General features: G+C 41.1%; 1 protein-coding gene across 1 annotated transcript in view; it reads right to left on the reverse strand.

The window, feature by feature from the left end:
• dnmt1 (DNA (cytosine-5-)-methyltransferase 1) overlaps positions 1-17,861 on the reverse strand; it is a 52,928-nt gene that overhangs the window by 15,569 nt on the left and 19,498 nt on the right. Inside the window, exons 9-20 of the mRNA XM_060855320.1 lie at positions 17,739-17,822; positions 13,900-14,012; positions 13,435-13,553; positions 12,583-12,675; positions 12,114-12,265; positions 11,644-11,831; positions 10,918-11,095; positions 10,130-10,227; positions 9,408-9,561; positions 6,516-6,631; positions 1,651-1,852; positions 47-186 (exon numbers count right to left, since the gene is read on the reverse strand). Coding sequence (XP_060711303.1) covers positions 47-186; positions 1,651-1,852; positions 6,516-6,631; positions 9,408-9,561; positions 10,130-10,227; positions 10,918-11,095; positions 11,644-11,831; positions 12,114-12,265; positions 12,583-12,675; positions 13,435-13,553; positions 13,900-14,012; positions 17,739-17,822 — 1,637 coding nt within the window. The remainder of the gene's footprint in view (positions 1-46; positions 187-1,650; positions 1,853-6,515; positions 6,632-9,407; positions 9,562-10,129; positions 10,228-10,917; positions 11,096-11,643; positions 11,832-12,113; positions 12,266-12,582; positions 12,676-13,434; positions 13,554-13,899; positions 14,013-17,738; positions 17,823-17,861) is intronic.

Below are 17,861 nucleotides of genomic sequence, written 5' to 3' on the forward strand. Positions count from 1 at the left end.
AACTCTCTCTACACCCCCAAAATAAATGTCACTGGCCTTTACTCACTTATGTTTATTCTCCTCAGTTGGCTCACATTTTGCAGGAGTCTGGAATCGTGAATACTCTGGGTCATACCACATCTGGTAGAAATAGGTCTTCCCATCATCTTCAACCATCTTCAGTTCAAAACCTTCATCCATTCCACCCTAAGATGCAGAAAGGCAAAATGCTCACAACATATTCCAGACAAATCTGAAGTACCTTTACAAAAAAAGTCACATTATAGATGGTACAGTTCAGGATATTGATGCACGATCCAAATGGTTGGTGGTAATCTGTCCAATTAGTCAGTCAAAGCAAGTCCAGTTTTGTTTAGAAAATATGAAAGCATTTTAATTTTTTATTGCTCAGGTTATTTCAAATTAATAGACGATTTAAGAATAGATATTGATGAGGTTCAGGAGGCCAAACATTCCCATTCTTCATCAATACCCCAGTTTAAATGAGGTTGCTGCTGTAGTCTAATCTAGCATGTAAATCACTGACTTATGCTTAAACAAATGACATAGATATCGTATGGGAACACTTAAGACATTGAAACAGGAGAAGAATATCAGAGGGTTAGATAGGGTAGACAGGGAGAACCTTTTTCCAAGTACGGTGACGGCGAGCACGAGGGGGCATAGCTTTAAATTGAGGGGTGATAGATATAGGACAGATGTCAGAGGTAGTTTGTTTACTCAGAGTAGTAAGGGTATGGAATGCTTTGCCTGCAATGGTAGTAGATTCGCCAACTTTAAGTACATTTAAGTCATCATTGGACAAGCATATGGACGTACATGGAATAGTGTAGGTTAGATGGGCTTCAGATTGGTATGACAGGTCGGCGCAACATCGAGGGCCGAAGGGCTTATACTGCGCTGTAATGTTCTATGTTCTAATATGTAACCCAAGCCCACTCCATCATTCACTCTAAGCTTGGCTGATCACACGTCTACAATTGCTAACTGGTGTGTCAAAAAAAATCTGCTCTCTTTTATATTTCACCGGAACCTTGATGTTCTTCTGTCTCAGACCTGAAATGTTACCGGTTTTTCTTTCTCCACAGAATGCTGCTAGATGTTAATATTTTCAGCATTTTCTGTTTTCATTCTAGATTTCTAGCATCTGCTGTATTTTGCTTTTTTGTTTTAACAGTACATCTTGCACAATAGTATCAGAAAGAAAAACATGATTTTGTTTTTGGTGGTGGGGCCGGAGGCAGCAAAGGCCAAGATTAGGGCCATCAGATTTCAGGCTCCAGCCTCAGTGAAACATGAGGGAAGCACATTTATTGCTGACTTACAGCACAGTATAATGGGAATGTGATTATAGCTAAATTCTGCACATTCTTCAAGTTTGTCTGTGCTATGGGCCAAAAGCAGGAAACAAACCAAATGATACTTTGACTTGAGTTCCAATGACAATGAAGTGGCAGCAAGTTTGGAAATCCAAATCTAAGGAGATACCACCAAACATTCCCTTGATGAGGTTGAGGAGGCCAAACATTCCCATTCTTCATCAGCAACAATGTGAGATTTAGGAGGAACTAAATTTGTAAGCATTTTCATTGTACAGAAAATAATTAATAAAGCTAATGAAGATTTTTCAGACAAAAAACACTTCCTCACCTCTAATGCCCAATTCTCTGAAGCAGCCTTGTAGATGACCTTAACTTTGCTGTCTACATAAGACAGCTGCATGTCTTCACACTCATCCACCAGAAAGAGCTCAAGAGGGTCAGACGTCTCACCCAGCACAGTGTCAGTACCACGGCAAAACCAATTTGCATGGAACATCTTCCCATTGTTGTCTTCCCACATGGATGTGATTCTGCAGAATCAAGTATAAATGTTTTACACTAATCACTAAGACACCATTTCACACGTTTCTGGCCACCACTTAAAAATGTTTTGTTTTGAGGATCTCTCTATTCTACAGGACACAATTCCAACTCACACAGAAACCTATGGTGTTAGCCAAATACAATGATTATATGGTGTAATTTAACAGTGAAGCTGTAGAGCAGGTGACACTCTTAGATTGTTACAAATGCTAATAAACCCCTATTTAATCAACTCCAAAGTATATCCTTGATTGCAATTGTTTAAAAGAAACAGAATTATAGAGTAATAAAGGTACAGCAAATGACATCATGTATCCCAACCTGTACAATTATTTGGTGATTAACATCAACAAGATTGGAGGAAGCAGAACTGATAGAATTTAGTCAGAACTCCACTGCTGCCCAAGAGCTCACAACCCACGATGGGTCCTGACCCAAGTTTTGGATAGCCTTGCTGTATGGTGTTCAGTAGTTTAGACATTATTTTATAAACTTTCTTTTTCATGAGAGATCTCCCTCATTTAGTGGATCTCATGTCTGTAAAACAGACACAGACACCTCTTTCTGCCATGTATTAATTACTCATAAGACCGTAGACAATAAGACATAGGAGCAGAATATAGGTCATTTGGCCCATTGAGTCTGCTCTGTCATTCAATCATGGCTGATGCGTTTCTCAAGGAGAAAGTGAGGACTGCAGATGCTGGAGATCAGAGCTGAAAATATGTTGCTGGAAAAGCCCAGCAGGTCAGGCAGCATCCAAAGAGCAGGAGAATCGACGTTTCGGGCATTCCTCAAGAAGGGCTCATGCCCGAAACGTCGATTCACCTCCTCTTTGGATGCTGCCTGACCTGCTGCGCTTTTCCAGCAACACATTTTCAGCTCTGATACGTTTCTCAACCCCATTTGTCCACATTCTCCCCATAACCTTTGATCCCCATAACAGTCAAGAATCAATCTACCTCCGTTTTAAATATACTCAATGACCTGACCTCCACAGCATTCTGTAGTAATTAATTCCACAAATTCACCACTCTTTGGCCGAAGGAGTTTCTCCTCATCTCCATTCTAAAGAAGTCTTTCCGGGAGATCCAAGATGGCGGCGACTCAGCAAGTCTGAGTCTACAGAGCCCTTCCCAAAACCTGGGTAAAGTGGGTTTCCTGTCCCCACCACACTTGCCAAACCACCCAAAAAAATTTCTTTAATCTTAATTAGCTGCTGAATATTATATTTAAATAGTCTAATACTGAGTGGATAATGAGTAAATCAAAGGGACCCGCAGCTCTCAGAAAACAAAGACCCCTCCCCCACCCTCCTCTCCTCTGGCTGCAGCTGATGTAAAAACAGGCCTTATAGAGATGATTGCTAGACTGGAATCGACACTCGTCAATTTCATCGCAGAATCCCGACAGCGATGGAATGCATTCGAAGAAAAGCTGCAGAAACAGAATCAAACCATGGAAGAGCTGCAGGGCCGAGTGGAGGGGGTGGAACTAAAGGCCACGACCTCCGAGGCTGCAGCTCAAACAGCTGCAGAACAGGTGAGAGCTCTGGAGCAGAGAGTCAGGGCCTTTGAAATCTACATGGATGATATTGACAACAGAAATTGGAGAAAGAATATTCGGCTGCTGGGCCTTCAAGAGCAAGAAGGGAAAGAACAGTTAGTAGCATTTCTGGAGCGATGGCTGCCGCAGATTTTAAACCTGGGGGCTGAAACTGACCGGGTAAGGGTGGAGTGGGCCTACCGGGTCGCAGTACGCGGATCTGGCCCAAACCAGCGCCCACGCCCGGTCCTGTTCCGGCTGCAGAGTTATAGGGAGAGGCAGATACTCCTGGATGCCTCCAGAAAGCTTGGAAAGGATCCTAAAGCTATGATTCATGCAGGATCCAAGATTATGTTATTTCAGGACTTCTCCCCGGCTTTGGCACGAAGAAGGAAGGCGTTTGATGAGGTGAAGAAATGTTTAAGGGACTTAGATATTCAATACACCTTACGCTACCCAGCGACGTTATGCTTTACCCACGAAGGATCCGAGTATAATTTTAGATCATCGGAAGAGGCCAAGAAACTTTTAGACTCGGTTAAATAAATCGTAAGAGACAATTTATGTTGGCTTGCCTCTTCCACACTCCGTGGGGAGAAATGGTTACTTTATTCTACTTTACTTTTGCCTCTGGGAGCGGGGTTGTCTTCCTTGCTATGTTATTATACTTAACTGTAATCTGTTGGAGTTGTAATTTTATAGTTATGTGTGTTTGTACGTGGCATTGATGCTATTAGATATACTCCGGTATGGGTGGGGTGGGGTGGGGGTGCGGCGCTCACTGTTAACTCTAGCTCGGTATTATATCTAAATCCTATTAAGGAGCGCCCGGGTCGAGGGTGGGACACTGTTTGGGAGAGGATATGGTGGAACGTTGGAAAGGTAGTAAGGCCCCCTGAGAACAAGGGGGAAGATCTCCATTCAAACATGTTTAATGTTTTTTTTGTTTGTTCTTATTGTTTGGAAATAGCTTCCTTTTAATCATACTGTTATGAGTGTATTAGAGAACATTTTCTCTTATTTGAAGGATGTAAGCGACTCAACTATACACTCTGGATGATTGTGGATTAGTTGAATTTTGATGATTATATATTTAAGATCTATTTTTATATTAATGTTTGTGCTTGAAAATTCTGCTTATTTTTGTAAATTTGTCAAAATGTTAAATTCCCAATAAAAATATCTATATAAAAAAAAAGAAGTCTTTCCTTAACTCTAAGGCTGTGGCCTTTGAGTCCTAGCATCACCTGTTAATAGAATCATCTTCCCAACATTCACCCTAGCCAGGCTTTTCAGTATTCTGTAGTTTCAATTAGATCCCCTCTCATCCTTCTAAACTCCATCAAGTACAGCCCCAGAGTCCTCAAACGTTATACCTTTCATTTGTAGGATCATCCCAGTGAACCTCCTCTGGACCTGCTCCACGGCCAGTACGTCCTTCCTGAGATATGGGGCCCAGAATTGCTCACAGCATTCTAAATTTGATCTGACCTGAGTTTTATAAAATCTCAGAAGTACTGCCTGCTTTTATACTCTAGTCCTCTCGAAATAAATGCCAGTATTGTATTTGCCTTCCCAACTATTGACTCAACCTGCAAACTAACCTTCAGAGAACGTTGGACCAGGACTCCCAAGTCCCTTTGCTCTTCAGACTTCTGAATTCTTTCTCCCCCATTTAGAAAACATCCGTACCTCTATTCTGAAAATGTGTTGTTGGAAAAGCACAGCAGGGCTGAAGAAGGGCTCATGCCCGAAACGTTGATTCTCCTGCTCCTTGGATGTTGCCTGACCTGCTGCGCTTTTCCAGCAACACATTTTCAGCTCTGATCTCCAGCATCTGTAGTCCTCACTTTCTCCTCGCACCTCTATTCTTCCTACCTCATACTTTCGCACATTGTATTCCATCTCCCACTCTTTGCCCACTTTCCTAACCTGTCCAAATTCTTCTGCAGCCTCCCTAATGCCACCTGTCCCTTCACCTACCTTCGTATCATCTGCAAACTTAGCCAGAATACTCTCATTTCTTTCATCTAGATTATTAATGTCTAAAGTGAGAAGTTTTGGTCCCAACACTGACCCTTGCAGAATTCCACTAGCCCCCGGGGGCCATCCAGAGAAAAACCCTTTTATCCCCACCCTCTGCTTTCTACCAGACAGCCAAGCTTCTATCCATGCTAGTACCTTGCTTCTAACACCATGGGCCCTTATTTTACTCAGCAGCCTCCTGTGTGGCACCTGGTCACATGCCTTCTAGCAGTCCAAATAGATAGCACACGTTGATTCTCCTTTGTCTGACTTGACTATTACCTTCTCAAAGATTATGAACTGACTTGTCAGGCATGACCTCCCCTTGATGAAGCCATGCTGGCGTTGTTCTATTTTACAATGTATGTCCAAGTATTCAGAAATCTCTTCCTTCACGATGGACTCCACAATCTCACCAACAACGGAGGTCAGGCTAATTGGTCTGTGATATCCTGTCTTTTGCCTCACTCCCTTCTTAAACAGGGGTGCCGTGTCAGCGATTTTCCAATCTTTTGAGACTCTTCACCATCTCTTTCAGAACTCTGGGGTGTAGCCCATCTGGTCCAAGTGATTTATCCACCTGCAGACTTTTCGGTTTTTCTAGTATCTTCTCCTTGGTGATGGCCACCATACTCACCTTTGTTGTCCGACTCTCTAGGATTTTTGGGATGTTACTCATGTCTTGATGCAAAATACTTATTCAGTTTCTCAGCCTTTGTTCCCCATTACAACTTCTCCAGCGTCATTTTTGAGGGGCCCACTGTCCACTTTTGTCCTTCATACATCTAAAGAAACTCCTGCAATTTTTTTTATGTTACTGGCTATCCTACTGTCATATTTAACTTTCTCCCTCATTTCTTCTTTAGTTGTCTTCTGTTGGTCTTTGTCAGCTTCTCACTGTCCTGTGCTGCATTATATGCTTTCTCTTTTCCTTTCATGCTGTACCTGACTTCCCTGATTAGCCATACTCAAAGACACTCCAAGGTGATCTTGCAGTAACCACCACTCCAAGAAATCCAATGACCTCAAATTTCCATTGCTAAGTTTAGTATTAAAACCTACAGTTTAGAAAATACTAACCTTGCCAAGTAAAGGGGTTTGCTTGGGTCGTCGGGGCTAACAGCCACACAGTCACTAATCTCCAGAACTTCATCGTCAACAGACACCTTCTGGTAATATGTTTTCTTCCCATCAGCCTGAAACAAAGAAGTATTACACATTGAGGATTATGGACAATCCAATCCACGTGTGTCTTCAGGAGATGCTAATAAAATTCTCAACCACAATGGACCATGTGGTTAAACACTGAAGGAGCAGTGTTATAATTTTGGCACCACACCATCAGAAAGATGCATCTATGTATACAATGTCCACAGATGTACGTGATAAGGTTTGAGGAGACAATAAATGACATTCACCACATTGAACAAAGCAGTCAAAATAAATATGCAAGCAGAAAGGGGTATTGGCTGGAAAGCAGTAAGCAGAGGGTAAATGTTAGTTCTCCATGCCAAAGGAGGGTGTTCAATAGTGGGGGTGAAGGTGGAATTTATAAAAGTAACTCAGTTTACACAGCAACATTTCCTTTTAATGTATGATTACCAAAGCTTTTGGCATGCTGAAAGTCCACATTGGGTTTGCAAACTGATATTTTCTCAAATCAGTTATCCTTTAACTAAATAAGGTTCCCAAAATAGAGCTGAATTAAATATGGATAATTTTGTGCAAGACTTCACTCCAGGTTGAACTCAAATCCAGATGCCAGAAGACAAAGGACAACAGCAGAATCAAGCTCCATAGTCAACACCTAACCTGGAATGAGATGTCAACACATGGACAAAGGTGGATCCTTTAAATGATCCATTAATACTAAACCTATCGAGGAGATCCAAGATGGCGGCGACTCAGCAAGTCTGAGTTTACAGAGCTCTTCCCAAAACCTGGGTAAAGTGAGTTACTCACCTCCACCACACTTACCAAACCACCCAAAAAAATTTCTAACCTTAATTAGCTGCTTACTATTATATTTAAGCAGTTTAATATTAAGTGGATAATGAGTAAACCAAAGGGATCCCGCAGCTCTCAGAAAACAAAGACCCCTCCCCCACCCTCCTCTCCTCCGGCTGCAGCTGATGTAAAAACAGGCCTTGAAGAGATGATTGCCAGGCTGGAAACGACACTCGTCAATTTCATCGCAGAATCCAGACAGAGATGGAACTCATTCGAACAAAAGCTACAAAAGCACAGCCAGGCTCTCGAGGAATTACAGGGCCGAGTGGAGGGGGCGGAGCTAAAGGCCACGACCTCCGAGGCTGCAGCACAAACAGCTGCAGAACAGGTGCCAGCTCTGGAGCAGAGAGTCCGGGCCTTTGAAATCTACATCGATGACCCGGATAATAGAAATCGGAGAAAGAATATCCGTCTTCTGGGCCTCCCTGAACAAGAAGGGAAAGGACAGTTAGCAGTATTTCTGGAGCGATGGCTGCCCCAGCTTTTAAACCTGGGGGCTGAAACTGACCGGGTAAGGGTGGAGTGGGCTTACCGGGTCGCAGTACGCGGATCTGGCCCAAACCAGCGCCCACGCCCGGTCCTGTTCCGGCTGCAGAGTTATAGGGAGAGGCAGATACTCCTGGATGCCTCCAGAAATCTTGGAAAGGATCCTAAAGCCATGATTCATGAAGGATCCAAGATTATGTTATTTCAGGACTTCTCCCCGGCTTTGGCACGAAGGAGGAAGGCGTTTGATGAGGTGAAAAAATGTCTAAGGAACTTAAATATTCAATACACCTTACGCTACCCAGCGACGTTATGCTTTAACCACGAAGGATCCGAGTATAATTTTAGATCACCAGAAGAGGCTAAGGAACTTTTAGACTCGTTTAAATAAATCGTAAGAGACAATTTATGTTGGCTTGCCTCTTCCACACTCCGTGGGGAGAAGTGGATACTTTACTCTACTTTACTTTTGCTTCTGGGAGCGGGGTTGTCTTCCTTGCTATGTTATTATACTTAACTGTAATCTGTTGGAGTTGTAATTTTATAGTTATGTGTGTTTGTACGTGGCATTGATGCTATCAGATATACTCAGGTATGGGTGGGGAGGGATGGGGGTGGGGCGCTCACTGTTAACTCTAGCTCGGTATTATATCTAAATCCTATTAAGGAGCGCCCGGGTCAAGGGTGGGACACTGTTTGGGAGAGGATATGGTGGACCTTTAGAAAGGAAGTAAGGCCCCCTGAGAACAAGGGGGAGGATCTCCATTCAAACATGTTTTTTTTTTGTTCTTATTGTTTGGAAATAGTTTCCTTTTTATTATACTGTTATGAGTGTATTAGAGAACATTTTCTCTTGTTTGAAGGATGTAAGTGACTCAACTATACACTCTGGATAATTGTGGATTAGATTAGTAGTTAACTGAGTTTCATTGTTTTTCTTTCTTCTTTAGTATCATTCCTTTGAATTTTGATGATTATATATTTAAGATCTATTTTTATATTGATGTTTGTGCTTGAAAGTTCTGTTTATTTTTGTAAATCTGTCAAAATATTAAATTTCTAATAAAAATATCTTTAAAAAAATACTAAACCTATCACTTAGTAGCTCTGATGCATCCCATGATACTTTATGAAAAGCAAGAAATTTTGTCAGCACTCTGGTCAAATGTTCTTCCCTTAACCACTATCACCAAAAAAATTCCCATTCGTTCAACTTGTTGTTGTTTGTCGGATTGGTTGTGTTGTTTTTGCACAAAATGACTGAACTTCTAAGTGACATATTACACATGAAGCACTTCAGGGATGTTTCAAGATCATAATGTGTGATGTCAGCCTTTTTTGTCTCAAGCTGTTTTACCCAATGAAGCACAGAAGTTCCTCGTTGAAAAGGATGAGGCTGAGTTTAGGATTTCTAGCAGTTTATAAATCAGCAGCTGCTTGCTATTACATGAATACAATGAACTAAATTGAGTTTACCCTGATCGCCTCTCCAATCCAGGAGATGCGGCTTTTAGACTGCTTCTTTTTCCTGCCCTGCAACATTCTTTTGGGAGAAGCTTTGTCAATTATCTCAGAATCATCTTCATCATTTTCATCATCATCAGCCTCCTTCACAGCCAGGTTTGGACACCTGCAGAAAAGGACAGAACATCAGCAACTTAGCAACATATTTTCACTTAAAAAGCTAAGTGCAGCAACACTTTAAAGTTAAGATTTATTCTTTTTGGTTGGACAGTTTCTTCAATTTTCTGAGTTCATATATTTATTTACAGTTCATTTATTTTCCTGCATTCTCACTGCACTCCTTGCATTCTCTCCAACACCATCACAGGGCAAAAGCAAAATGACTGAAAATACTGAAGAATGGACCTGTTACATTTTTTAGTTGTAAGTGGGTTTAGTTTTTAGCATGGCTATGTCTTGCTGCAACATTTTTCTGTTCACTGGTCTGTACAGGAACCACAATATATTTTGCCAGATAGAAAAACACAGAATTTCACATCACCAGGAGTTTCATAGCTGCACACTTAATGATGTGGTTCTTTCAATTCAGTCTTAGTTCAATTGTATGTATCACACTGTTAAAAAGCATCCACTTCCTTAATGCCAAATCAGCATTTGAAATTTCTGTAGAATTTCTTGTCATTATACTACACTGTTTTGATATTTTAATGATGCATCATGTTTGTTGATTTTACCTTCTCTGCAAACAGGCCTGTTTATTGCGACCACTTCCTCCAAACTTCACCATGTCTTTACAAGCTCTGCATTTTCCACAGTCAGGTTGTTGGCAAACCTGTCACAAAACAAAAAAAGTGACCAATTTTCTTCTATTTTCCTCTATATTCCCTCAATAGCTGCAGCTTTCAAATTGTCCTGTTACATGAATCATCTTGTAATCTTTCCAGATTAATATTACAGAGTAGCTCAATGGAATACGAGAAAGCAATTCACTCTCATTGGCATAAACCATTGGTGACAACTAATGCACCATCAGTTACAGGGAGGTAATTCCATATAAGTACTTCATAAACTCCATATATAAGCCAAGCAAGCTGTTACACCAGATTATGTCACCTAGCCTGCAATAATCCCCCCAAAAAGTTCAAAATGTCAGGATGAATTCAGTTTAAATAAGTCTGGGCATCAGCAAAGTCTGAACTAAAAAAAATGTCTATGCATTTAAATAAACTTTGGTTGACCAAATCATTAATTACCATCTGCGACCAAGCAACCATAAAGTTATAAAACTGGACAACAAGCCAACAGCAATTCTACTTTCAACTGGAAGGGGTCTCTGGTTTTCTCAAGGCAGTGGGATCTCAATCAACCTGCAACAGGTTTTGCCTATGACAGTTTCTCCTGGTACAAAGACATTCCACATCATAACTGTTAAGCAGTAAACTTTGTACAGTAATATGCTGAAAATTCAACAACAGTGCGACCCTCTAAAAATGATTAAGTACAGTGACTATGTAGCACTTACCTCACATACTCCACAGCGCCTGCGCTTTGGACCGTTCTCTTTATCATTCTGATCGATTTCCTCAGAAAAGAATGTATCGAAAATTTGATATACCAGCTTAGTGGTGGTTGCTTTGGTGGGCCCTTTGTCCTTATCGATCTTGGTGGGGTGCCGTATAGCCTGTCGTCTTGCTGCGCGTCTAGTCACCAAGCACAACAGCCAAAATAAAGAGATCTTTCAAACAACAGTTAATTTGCAACTCTGAATTCTCCTTAAAACAGTGACACCGCCTCTTATGTGGCTATAGTTAGAGCGACAAAAGAACAAATAAGCCAAGAGCACAAGGCTCAAGATTGCTCTTCTACAGGGCCAACAATTACAATGGTCCAAACAGCTTCTTTCGCTGTATTATGCTATGAAATCAGTTGTACTGATGGTAAGAATTTAATACATTCACAAGTTAACATCAAGGCAAATTATCCTAAACTAACACTGCTATAATAAACAGCGAGTTAAGACCATCAATTAAAAAATCTTGTTGTTTCCAGTAACGAAAGTGTGCGTGTTTTTAGGTGGTGCAAGGAAAATAGGAGGGCTTGAAGGACTGCAGCTCCGTGTTTGGGGTGTTCTATTTCTCACCTCTACCTTTGTCTCAGCTTCAGCCCCGACATTAAAATATCTAAAGATACACACATTTCTCCCACACTTTAAAATGACCGAGTGCCTCATTATTCCCAAAGGACATACCTTTTTCCAAGGGTGACACCTGCCAGTTTGATTAAGTCTCTCATACACGGAGTAATGATAATCGGCTGCTCATCTGCATCTCCAGCCTCATCGTAACTCTCCACTTGTTCCACTACAAACTGAGCATGTCTCAGGAGGGAATCCTCAGTGAAGCGAGAAAAACTCAACCCAGCAGGAGGCACTGTTGTCTGTCAATACAAACAACTGATAGTCAAAAATTAATGGAACAATTATAAAAAGGAAGCGTTACCACCCTCCTGGATTTCACATCAAAAAGGTTCATGAACATGCAACTATGCCATAGTGAACAGGAAGAATCTAAGTTACATTACTTCTGTGTTGAGTTTAATCGTCTCTAGCTACTCAGTGCAGGCAGCAATATAAACAACCTCAGTGCCTTGGAATAAGGAGAATGAAGGCATAGGTTTACAGAAGTTTGCATCCTGTAGCCACTAAAGGAGAACACTTACTTCTATCTTATTCAGAAGATCTTCATAGGTGGAATCAGGGTTATTCTGCAAAAACTCGATGACTATCTTACTGATGTGGATTTTCTCTTGCATGACAGCAAAAATGGCTGCATATTCATCACTGGGATCCATCAGTATATAGTCAGCAAATGCTATGGGAGAAGAAATACATTTCATCGTCATCGCAGTCTCTTCCAATAATCCAGAATCACCACACAATTACAAATAACCTATTTCTACATCACCACTAAGACTCTTCAAGGAATCACTTTCACTGATTGGGATGTATGGCAAAATTGGGAAAACAAAGATCGCCTGACTGGCAGAATTAATATGAGGTTTAAATCAAACCCTGATTCCTACAGAGCACCACATAACTTCAATATTGAACAGCATTGCTCAAGACTCAAAAGCACATGTTCAAGATTAGAAACAGGATCTGAAGTTTTAATAATCCTAACTTATTTACCTGTAGTGAACCCAATCAAAGCCTTTTCACCACCATCAAAACCAGTTATCCACCAAGCGTTTATTGGTCCAAGTTTCTTCGCTCTGACTCCACCTGTTTGAGAGAACACAGAAAATGATAATGTCTCACCATACATTATCACCCCACATTGTATAATATTTTTAGGTGATAGCAAGTGACAAAGGAAAGGGCTCCACTGTGCAGAGATGGCCAGTAAAGCGTACTGGTGTCAATTCACATATTGCAGGAACAAATTATGCGAGTGAGTTTCAATTTGATCACCATAGAGGTTACTGTAGGGGATAGCCACTACTCAGTCTGTGGCAAGCTTTTCAGTTTAGGATAAAGGCGACCAAATGAAACAGTCACACTGCCCACGTGAACTGCAATAAACATCCAGCTGTAAACGAACAGATGCTATCTTCCCAAAATTAGATTTTGTCCAGAGCAATCATTGAGGTGCATAAAGCAAGGGTGAAATACCAGTTGGTACAAGTGACGGAAGCAATTAAATTGCATTATAAAGCACACTGCACAACATTCACATGCTGACTTTAGGCTTTCTTGTTGACACCAATAGGTTTACTACATTCTGTGAGAACAGTTTTTTCAGCAAGGTGGTAATGCAGACATAGCATCATCTACATTTCTTCCTAACAAATAAATAAAAACATATTCTTTACTTGAGAATAGGTTCACAACATGGAATTCACATCAAGGATTCTTACTGTACCTCAGACCACATGTTTTCAATTAAGCAGTGAAAGAAGTCAATGCCAGGGATTGGTTTTCAATACAATGCTATCTTAATGTCAACATTGATCAGTTATTCACAAGGGGGAATTCACGCACCATCAAGGCTAGGATTGTCATCATAGATTGGTTTCACCACACCGCTGAAGTACAACTCCACATTTTTTTCAATCAGCCCAGTATCAAAAGGACATAGGTGGCCTTTTCGATCATAAATACTGCAAAGACAATGGAATAAAATTAAAAACTAAAGCTGCAGCAAAACATTTTCATAACATTCATTTTTAGAGGCTCACTAAAAATATTGACTAAAACAACAAAATCAAAGCACATTTCATTTCACTAGTTGTTCTTGTAATAGCATCCTCTTAATTGACTTCTGAGAGCTGAACTACAGTAATACCCAGGTTCCTTTAAAACTAATTGCAGTTTATATCCACTCCTCTTGACTTGATTGATATTTATCCTCAAAGTACCTGCACCTGATGGGAACAAGTCACCTTCCATGTTTTGAGGAAATAGAAGAGTAAAGGAATTATTACCAATGTAGTCATCCATACTGACCTGAAGAAGGTAACTTTATGTTGAGGCAGGTCATCATAACTCTCAAACCCTTCATCATTTGTTCCTTCAAACAGTGACAAACGCTCATTGGTCAGCATCTCGGGCTCTTCCAGCTGTTTAAGTAACAATAGTATGGCATTAAATTCTTCATCATTTTAAGGTTCATAATCACCAACACACAAGTAGAGGGGACAAAGAGCTGACCATCTCCCAGGCATTCTCCTGAACATAATTGGTTCCAAGGATCGCGAATGAACATGTGAACGGTGTACACAAGTATCCTTCCAAGTACAGATTGTTCTGCTATAATACATGTTTCGTTAAATGTGAATTTGCTATAACATGATTGATGAATTGGGGACACAGTGCGAACATTTAAAGCGTGTATTGTTTATGATGCTATTCTGGCCCCGTTCATTTAAATGGTGCCGCTATTATGTGATTTGCGATTTTCTTATAACACATGGGGTTGCACAAGAATAGAACTACCGTGTTGTAGCAGAACTGACTGTACCAGGGGTGGGGAACCTGCGGCCTTAAGGCTGCATGCGGCCTTTGAGGCCATTGTGTGGCTTTCTGAATGAATCCAAATTTTGCAGAACAAATCTTTTATTTTTTATTAAATTTTTTTGTCTTTTATTATTTTTATTTTAATCTGAAAATGAATGATGCTAAGAAAGATCCAATTGAAATATGGAAAAATGCAATAGAATACCCATGCCTTCGGCAACATGCACGAAAAATTCCTTCTGGCTTTTCAATCACTTATTGCTGTGAATCTACATTCTCCTACTTAACCAAAATCAAGACGCATTCAAGGTCACAGATGATGGATACCCATCTAGAGGATCAGCTAAAACTGCAGACCTCCATGCTGCAACCAAATATTCAAATACTTTCCTACAAAAAGCAGTCACAATAAAGTCATTAAAAGGTTAGTTAACTTTAGAATTAACATTTTTTTCTTTTTTTTAGTTAGTACATAGTAGTTAGATTTTTACAAAGTAATGTGAATTTTGAAGAACATATAATTGAAGTGTCTTGGATGCGGCCTTATTAGATTACAACTAACGTAATGCGGCCTTCCAACATGAAAAAAGGTTCCCCACCCCTGGACTGTACCAAAAGCCCAAGACTTCTGGTCTGGTTTCCTCTATCTGTAATGGGACACATTGTAGGGTATTAACAAGCAGCACTGTAAAATCAGAAATGCAAAGTAACTCTGCAAGACCACATTTTCAATGCATGTGAGGTACAGATGTAAAGACCATGACTTTTTTTTAAAATTGCTTTTACAATTGGGGACTGAAATGAGAAAGAATTGTTTTAAAACTAGCAAATATTGCTGCACATTTTGAAAAGCAAGTAACCAAATACTCATGGCAAACATCACTTAAACAGCTGCTTGTAGAAGCAGTAACTGAAGATTAGGTTGCAGGTGAGGTAGAACCAAAGGGCTCTGTATTCAGACACAGCTTTGGATAGCAACAAGAAGTTGATCAGTCTACGGATTAATGATTAATTATCAATGACAAAGGCCTTTTGCTTGCAAAGAACTGGGTAACTGGTTCTCAGGTAACTGAACAACTTGGGGCTAGAAATAAGATATAGTGAGAAGTGATCAGATCTTCACCAACTCAGCAACTGTCTGTTTTTTTTCTTTACTTGCGGGACATGGGTACCACTGGCTGGCCAGCATCTACTATAGTTCTCTGTGGCCAAAACCTGAAGACAATCAGTTTATCTTTCCTTTAGCAGTGTCTTGTAAGCTGGGAAATTTAGAAGTATGTCAGAGATCTTTTTATAAGTGAACAAGCTACCCAGTGCCTCGTGCAAATCAGTGGAAGCATTCAGAAAAGGAAGGCTGCAAAGAACATTCTGATCAGCAAGAATCAACTCAACAGATTCTGCGAACAAACATGATTGAACTGCCTTCCTAGTTGTCCCTCTGACTCACCCCACAACCCATCTACATCAGCCTTTCCATATGGAAGGGGGGGTTTATAAGGGGATTAGAATCTTAACTAGTTGTATTTTATGATGATGGTTTATAACATTATCTATAGCTCGATTCTAATTAATTGCAACAAATAGAAATACATATTAAGGATAGAAACCTGTCCATGATTTTTATCAGTGTGTTGCTGTAAAAGCACAGCCAGTCAGGCAGCATCCGAGGAGCAGGAGAGTCAATGTTTTGAGCATAAGCTCTTCATCAGGAATGTGGGGGTGGCCCTGGGGGTGCTGAGAAATAAATGAGAGGAAGGTGGGGCGGGGGGAGAAGGTAGCTGGGAATGTGATAGGTAGATGATGTTGGGGTGAAGGTGATAAGTCAGAGAGGAGAGTGGAGCGGATAGGTGGGAAGGAAGATAGATAGGTAGAACAGTTCAAGATGGTGGTGCCGAGTTGGAAGGTCGAATCTGTGATAAGTGGGGGGAGGGGGAGGGGGAGGGAGAGAAAATTGGTGAAATCCACATCGATCCTGTGTAGTTGGAGGGTCCCAAGGTGGAAGGTGATGCATTTTTCCTGCAGGCGTCGGGTGGCTAGAATTTGGCAGCGGAGGCGGCCCAGGACTTGCATGCCCTTGGCGGAGTGGGAGGAGGAGTTTTGGTGTTCGACCTCAGAGCCACATGGAATCAATGTGGATTTCACCAGTTTCCTCATTTCCCCTTATCCCAGATCCAACCTTCCAATGCGGCACTACCCTCTTGAACTGTCCTACCTGTCCATCTTCCTTCCCACCTATCCACTCTGACCTATCATTTTCACCCTACCTTCAACTACCCATCACATTCCTAGCTACGTTCCCCTCAGCCCCAAACTCCCTCCCATTTATCTCTCAGCCCCCTTGGGCCACCCCTTTATTCCTGAAGAAGAGCTTTTGCACCAACTCTCCTGCTCCTCAGATGCTGCCTGATCTGTTGTGCTTTTTCTGCACCACACTCTCCGACTCTGATCTCCAGTCCTCACTTTATCCATGATTTCCATCAACCTGGACCTGAAGATCAGGTACATTGGGGATCTTTGCATACTTACCTATAAATCTTTAACTTGTGAGACAACTCTGGAAATAACAGGGGTTTATTTCCAGCACACTATCCCAGTGATCTAACCAAGTGGCAGCACAGGCTTGAGAACCGAATGACTACCCTCTTCTCCTATATTCCACTGTATGCCACCAGGATCTCTGGTCATAAGTAGTGACATGGAACAATATAATGTTTTGTGCCACTTCCAGATATCCATGTGCTTAGTGTACCTGAAACAGATGACTAACATCCTTTCAGGTTAATGGCAAAACATTTCAACAGGACTTGCTTTAAGCAAAACAGCTTCTACTGTTGAAATAATGGAACAAGGAAACCCCAGTTGGAAACGATTTCATTCTCATCCCATTCTCAGGTCAGTTGAGCACCAACATTTGCAGAATCTAGGAGCAGTTCAGAGCTTACTGTTGTCAGGTGATGTAAGTGGCTACTTTATACTTTTTGCAGCAAGTACTTAGTGATGGAGGATACCCTACTCAATGCGTATGTGCATCAGCCTCCCTCCACTGATAAAACATATCAGTATAATATACACCAAAATCTTCAGACACTTCAATCACTTCCCAGATAAACTAAAACAACTACAATGCCTCAAACTGGAGTTCTGCCCCATTCTACTGCACAGCGACTTGTTAAAAATGCTCATGCATGGCAGACAAGAACAAGTTGCAATGCTTTTCAGAATAGAAATATGGAATCTCATATGAGAAAATGCACTGGAGCAGGCTTCAGAAAGGCTAGAAGCTTTTTATTGCCTTCAGGAGAAAACTCAACAAAAGAAACACCACTTACTGCATCATCGGGATCGCCCTGGAAGTACTTGAGATCTGCATCATCCAAGAACTGCTTGCAGTCTGTGCATTTGGGAGGTGGAGTCTGAAAAAGAGCACAGGTATGAAATTACATTTTTGGATT

The sequence above is a fragment of the Hemiscyllium ocellatum genome, chromosome 45 (genome assembly GCF_020745735.1).
Source record: "Hemiscyllium ocellatum isolate sHemOce1 chromosome 45, sHemOce1.pat.X.cur, whole genome shotgun sequence".
Lineage (NCBI taxonomy): Eukaryota > Metazoa > Chordata > Chondrichthyes > Orectolobiformes > Hemiscylliidae > Hemiscyllium > Hemiscyllium ocellatum.